Raw genomic sequence first — 6354 nt, forward strand, 5'->3', positions numbered from 1 at the left:
TTTCAGTCAAAGATCATTGATATGACTAATTCAAGGTCATTAGCAGCAGAAGCCACGGGAAAGAATAGTCAGAAAATCAAACTAAATCATTAGCTTGGGCATGACATATAAGTATGATCTTCAGAGACGCACAGTTCATGCTCCAGGAAAGCAATGCCAGTAACAGAGATTGTGGAGGCACATCCTCTTCTGTGTTGAGTGATTGCTCCTTATTCACTGCGGATCTAACATGGTCTGCAGCTCCTAAAAGCATAACCACTGGATCCGTAGGAAGAATATGACTTCCCGTAATTGTACAAGCTCCTAGAGCCGTAGGAGCCACTGGAACCCAGAGAGCTCATGGATCCATACAAGCTCCCAGTGCTGGATGGTGCTGAGCTGCCCACGAAGCTCTCCTGAGGGCAGGAGCTGAGAATGGGTCCTGGGAAGGTCATGACCACGGGTGGTGGGTAGATCACAGCTCTGGAATCACCACAGGATGTAACACAGGGCTGGCTCCAGGCATTTGCAATTGGCTGCAGGCAGGTCACTTCGCAGGGTGCGAGGCAGCGGGAGCTGATCATCTGTCTGTAGGAAGACATCTTCTAGGAATGTAGAAAAATCTGAAACACACAAGACCGAGGCAACACAAAGCTGGAAGCTCAGACACCAATATAATGGAGATTGAGCTTGGAAGAGAGAATGAAAGATGGCAAGAAGACCAGAAGGAGGCTGAAGATTTCAGTTTTGTCTCAGCAGCCGTGTCTCTCTTCTGATCTTCTCATGCCCTCCTCTTCTCCCCCAGAAAAATCTGTTTCTTTTGGCTCCTAATTACGGAGCTCATTTGATACATAAAAACATCATTAACAATCAAAGAAATTGTGTATTTGAACTTGATCTATCCCTCTATCCTTTACCGTTCCTCCTTCCCACCATTCCTTTCTGAATCTGACTTCCTGTGACACTTGGCCATTTCTTTCACAAATAACTGCGGAAAAGAACAGAAACACTGGCTAGCACCTATAGAGTAACACCCTGCTCTGGTTCTGCGCCACCTGTAATCATTACAACTGTATGAGGCAAGTCATCGTTGTTCCAGCTTTAAGGAAGAGGTAACTGAGGCTGAGAAGTGAATGCAGTGCCTGGAGCCATTTGGTGAGGTAACAGGAGAGGCTGTTAATGACTGCGTTATTCCCTGATCTTTCAGATGCTACAGTTGGTGCCAGGGCTCCGATAAAATGAGCAGCAGCCACAACCCTGAGGAGCTCATAAAGAGAGTTTGCTTGGCAGAATGTCCCACATTTGGGTGGGAAGGCGGTACCCATGAGGTTTCCAGTATAATTAGGATTCCCATGAATGTGGTCCCAGCTGCTCTGATAAAGACGACCGAGTTGACAGGTGACCGTGGCAGAACTAGGAGCTGTACATATTTTGTGGAGTCCTTTTCTTTAATCCAAAGATCACTTGATCACTCATAAAATCAATTTGCATCTCCTCTTGATCTCTGTCCTGCCTTACTAAAACCCATAAAACGAAAGGCTGGGAGTAAAGAATAGGAATCAAGTCCTGACCATAACAAGTACCTAATGTAATGCATGATAGGCTTCAAATTAATTCAGAAATAATTGCAAACAACAGGACAAAACATTATTGTTAGTGGTGGCTTCCTAGTTCAGTCTGAGACTGATAATTAGCTTTTTTTGTTAGGCACCGTTACTAGTCAATGTGAAAAAATTAAGGCAGATTCATAAAGGCAGGATGGTCAGGCTGCAGGAAACAAGAATTTGCTAAATCTCACTGTAAATAAGTTTGTATATCCCAAACTTCCAACTGCTCTGAAAACTCTTTTCCTGCCTTTTTAGAGCCTGCCACTCAATAAGTAGGAAGCGTCAAACATTTCACACATTTCAAAGAATCACAGTTTTGTTTCAGTTAAAATCCCACCATTGCCACAGCAACATCATAGCAGCAATCGTGCCAGGCTCACTTACCCCTTCACAGCAAAGAACAAGTCAGGAGAAACGGTTAGAGCCATGCAGAACTGAGAGTGCTTTTATATCTTTTCTTAGGCAAGCAGGAGGATATGAAGCATTCTTCATGGATGATGTCCTGATGCATTATCAAACAAAAATTCACTCCACCTGACACTGCCCAAGATAATGCAATTGTTTTGCTCAGTGATGGTGATTAATATTGTGTTCTTGTCATTACCCTGGCAGAGTAATTTTTTTTTTATTGCTTTTTCCTATTTCTCCAACTGCCTCACGTAGCAAAGATTGCTCAGAAGCTTATCCATACACACAATATGCTGACGTACCTGGGATACTACCCCACTTTTCCAAATCGTGCTCCAGTAAGGGGGCATTGTGCAATTTATCCCATCATACCCACGCGCGTTCATTCTTGTGACTCTGCTATGAGACACATTAGACTCCATAGGCACCTTTCTCTGAGGTTTGGAAGTGGGAAGCATTTGTTCCAGTCCTCCTGGCCAAGAAACAAACACCAAGCAGATATCCCGCTTCAAGCTCTAAAGTCCAGGTGGAGCAACCTGTAAGCAGGGAGCTGCTGTTATCCAGCCCTGGCTGGGCTCGCTCCTGGGGGTGGGCATCACAAGCCTCAGACAACGAGAAATTCATGTCCAGCTTTCATTGCCAGGGACTCCACGGGGTCATTGCTAAAGATCTCAGGGCTACTGAGTGATGAAGGATTCATGGTTTGGGGTGAAAGAGGTCAGGGAGTGAAGCTGTGCATCACCCCAGGACAACCTTGGGCTGGAATCTCCAAGTGCTGTTTCAGCTGATGCAGAAGATTGGCTGCTTGCTTCAGCAGATTTATTCCTCAGATCCAGTACCCTGCCTTCAGTTCTTACCGACAAAATTATTTTCAACACGGCCTATCCATTTTGTGTGTCCACGTTGACATAATGCAAGCTTTTTTAACCTCAAGAAGATGAGTTCTTCCCCTCTTAAAATCCATTCCCTTTTAGGGACTTCAAAGTTGAATGCCTGATTTTGAGTAACCTTGAGACCTCTGTTCCAAAATGTTGATTTTATTCCACCTTGTCCATCATTATTTGGTAACTGTTATCAGTACCTCAGTGTGATCCTCTACAGGTGACCCACACAAGAAGGCTGAGGAAGGGTTTGTTTTTTTTTTTTTTTTCTGGGGCCACCTTGGGATTTACTGCAGTGTTGTTTCCTATCAACGCCTGTGGAGACACCCTTTAAGCGGCTGGCAGTTTATGGTAGAGGATTCATATAAACAAAAAACAGGAATAGAAACAAAGGGAAGATGATGACGTAGGGAAATGACCCACCCCTTCTACTCCTTCTGCCCAAACCACACCTGGTTTCATTTTGTCTGGAAGTGGGTGATGACAACGATGACAGATACCTACAGATGAATCACACAGTTCTTGGAGATACATCCCTCTTCTAACCATCCTGCCCTCCCGAAAGGGCACCAGAAGCTACATACCAGTACCAATGCTGCCGACATCCAAATCTGCTTCTTTTGACCCATGATGCTCAGGGTTACAGCCACAGGCTTTACTTTTACAATTTTCCAGACACACAAAACGGCATTTGGGTCCCCATCTTAATGTTGTTTCCCACGTAATGGAAGTTTCACGCACTTTACCGACTTAAACCATTCACAGCCATTTTTGGCAGTGCAAATGCAGTATAGTAAAATACTTATCAACAAATAGCTCTATGAAAAGCAAAGCTAGCATGACATAGGGACTAGCTTTGCACCGGTTCCTCGTATGCCAAATCGCTGTACTGCTGGGACACACGCAGATCCCTTGTATGTGAACAATCATCAAACCCATTTACTAAATTAGCAAATTTAATAGCATCAAAAAAAGACATTCAAACGTATCTGCAAAAACTTCCATGAACTAATTTTGGATTATGTCTTTACAAGTCTAACTGAAAACTATTTCTGGCTGGCTTGGATGACTACCACAATCAAGAATAGCAAAGGGACATCCTTAATTTCAGCTTGTAATTGAAATCCAAACTCTGCTCATTATGCCCACGTATTTCTGTGCAATTCTTCCAAGGCCATGGTAAATAGCTTTAGAGTCATCCATCTAAGAGCACATCTCACACAGTGTGGGTGGAATTTGTCTCATCTGGTAACACAGCACACCCAGGTTGTACCGACATGTCTACTACACCCTAGGAGGAGTCCAACAACAGCACACGGAGCGGATGAGCCATCTGAGAGAAGGAGAGTGCAATGAAAAAGGAGGAACTGCCAACAAGGAGCGGTTGGGTAGCACTTTATGTTTGAGAAACGGGATTTCTAAGTTCTTAAAGTCTAAGAGCGCATCTCACACAGTGTGGGCGGAATTTGTCTCATAAATAACATAAATAACAATAACACAGCACACCCAGGTTGTACCAACATGTCTACTACACCCCAGGAGGAGTCCAACAACAGCACACGGAGCGGATGAGCCATCTGAGAGAAGGAGAGTGCAATGAAAAAGGAGGAACTGCCAACAAGGAGCGGTTGGGTAGCACTTTATGTTTGAGAAACAGGATTTCTAAGTTCTTAAAGAATAATATTTATGCCTTGGCATTGACTATACTTCAAGTCAAAAAGCCTGACTGTTGTTGATGTGGACTCTGTTGCTGGAATGGCCACAAAACCTAGCTAGGACTATAAAATAAATAGTCATAGGGATAACGCAAGACTCAGCACTGCACTCTTGTGGCTTAGCCGAGAGCGTGACTCAAGCTGAGTAAATCAGAGTTATCTCAGACACCTCCAGACGAGGTGAATTCAAGTCTCGAAGCTGAAGCGCTGGCATATCTTCCACTTGTCTAGAAAATTGTGATGCTGTTTCCAGATCAGAATTACTGATGCATTTCTGGGACCTCCTGAGATAGCATAGCCACCAAGATGAAAGCGGCTCTATGTTCATTATTATGTTTTAACCCCAGATATATTGTTACACCTCCTTCTATGCTTTGGTGTGCTGTATCAGACCTGCTGTGTGTAGCTGGGATGAGGGAGAAGGCAGATGGAGTAAATTTCCCATCTTTATTCCAAGTATCAGCCCTATACTGCTACAGCTCACTATCAGCAGGGATTTAAAAAAAAAAAAACAGCCCACAGTGCATTACACTGCTTGTGATACTGAGCTGTGCTTGAAAACCACTGGCTATGTGGAGCAATTGTGTAAATAAGGAAGTTTACCATCATTTCATCATTTTTGTAACATTGGTAAAATCAGCAAAACGCTGCAGGAAGCGAAACTGCTTCAAGTTTAAGGAAGAAAGAAGAGGGTGTTGGAAGAAACTGATAATTGTCCAAAGGTGAATAAAACAGTCATAGAAGCCTGGGGAGTGATGTACGCTGTTGGGTTTTGTAACAAATAAACCTGAAACACAAAGGGTGTCTCACTCCCCCCAGGCAATCCTGGAGATGGTATATAAGCGCTTCTGGCTCAGAAGTCCTCAGATCACAGGTCCTCGCTTCTCATCCCCGTTGATCCGAGTAAGTCTGATCCCTTTGCTATCTTCTTTAGCTTTAGGTACGGTGGGTTTCTGATGTTTTTAACCAAATTCTGAACTGCGACAGTGTCCGTGCCTAGCTTGGCATGAGGATCTTTCCCTTGATATTCTCACTGGCAAACAGAGCAGTGGCAGATCTCTCCTAGCCGTGGTGGAGCTGCACAACAGGTCAGGGGGATACAGCCAAGATGGGGCTCCATCCAGGTGCTTTCACCCTCAAGCTCAGGGTGAACTGCCCAGTGCATCAGGGCGCAGCTTCTCAGCTGGCTTTGGCAGCCCTCAGCACGTGGAGAGCCTGGGAGGGAGGAAGGAGGGCAGGGAAGAGAAAGAGGAAGAAGAAGCCCTGGAGCCTTAGCAGAGCACCTCTGCACAGCACAGCCTGTGCCCTCCCTGCTGCTGGGGAGGCGGAGGGGGTGATCTGTGCGGCGGGTGGTGGGCAGTGGGTTGACCCAGACTCCCCGGCATTTTGCAGGTTGACGTCCCTGCCCAAAGGATGTCCTCCTCCAGCCAGCAGCTCAGCTCCCGCTGCTTCCAACCCTGCGAGGTGACCTGCCCGCAGCCCTATGCCGAAGCCTGGAGCCAGCCCTGCGTCACCTCCTGCGGGGGCTCCCGTGCTGTGGTCTGCCCACCGCCCGTGGTCATCACCTTCCCGGGCCCCATCCTCAGCTCCTGCCCCCAGGAGAGCTTCGTGGGCAGCTCGTCCCCAGTGGGGCTGAGCCAACCAAGGGGCTTGCAGGGGTCCCTCATCTACGGGGGCTACTTGTCCTCCTCCTCTTCCTCATCCAGCCAGCTCTGGAGCCAGCGTTACAGGAGCTGCAGGCCATGCTAAGCATGGCAGAAGGGG

General features: G+C 46.3%; 2 protein-coding genes across 2 annotated transcripts; one reads left to right on the plus strand and one right to left on the minus strand.

Annotated features, from left to right (window-relative positions):
* Nucleotides 1-224: 224 nt before the first annotated feature.
* LOC104467739 (feather keratin 4-like) lies at nt 225-581 on the minus strand. The gene has a single exon (XM_010081626.1). The coding sequence runs from the start codon at nt 579-581 to the stop codon at nt 225-227; it is 357 nt and encodes a 118-aa protein (XP_010079928.1).
* A 5422-nt stretch (nt 582-6003) lies between these two features.
* Nucleotides 6004-6339, plus strand: LOC104467740 (feather keratin B-4-like). Its single transcript, XM_010081628.1, has one exon. It carries the CDS (start codon nt 6004-6006, stop codon nt 6337-6339), a length of 336 nt encoding a protein of 111 aa, XP_010079930.1.
* Nucleotides 6340-6354: the final 15 nt, after the last annotated feature.

This window comes from Pterocles gutturalis, unplaced genomic scaffold (genome assembly GCF_000699245.1).
Source record: "Pterocles gutturalis isolate BGI_N339 unplaced genomic scaffold, ASM69924v1 scaffold38694, whole genome shotgun sequence".
Lineage (NCBI taxonomy): Eukaryota > Metazoa > Chordata > Aves > Pterocliformes > Pteroclidae > Pterocles > Pterocles gutturalis.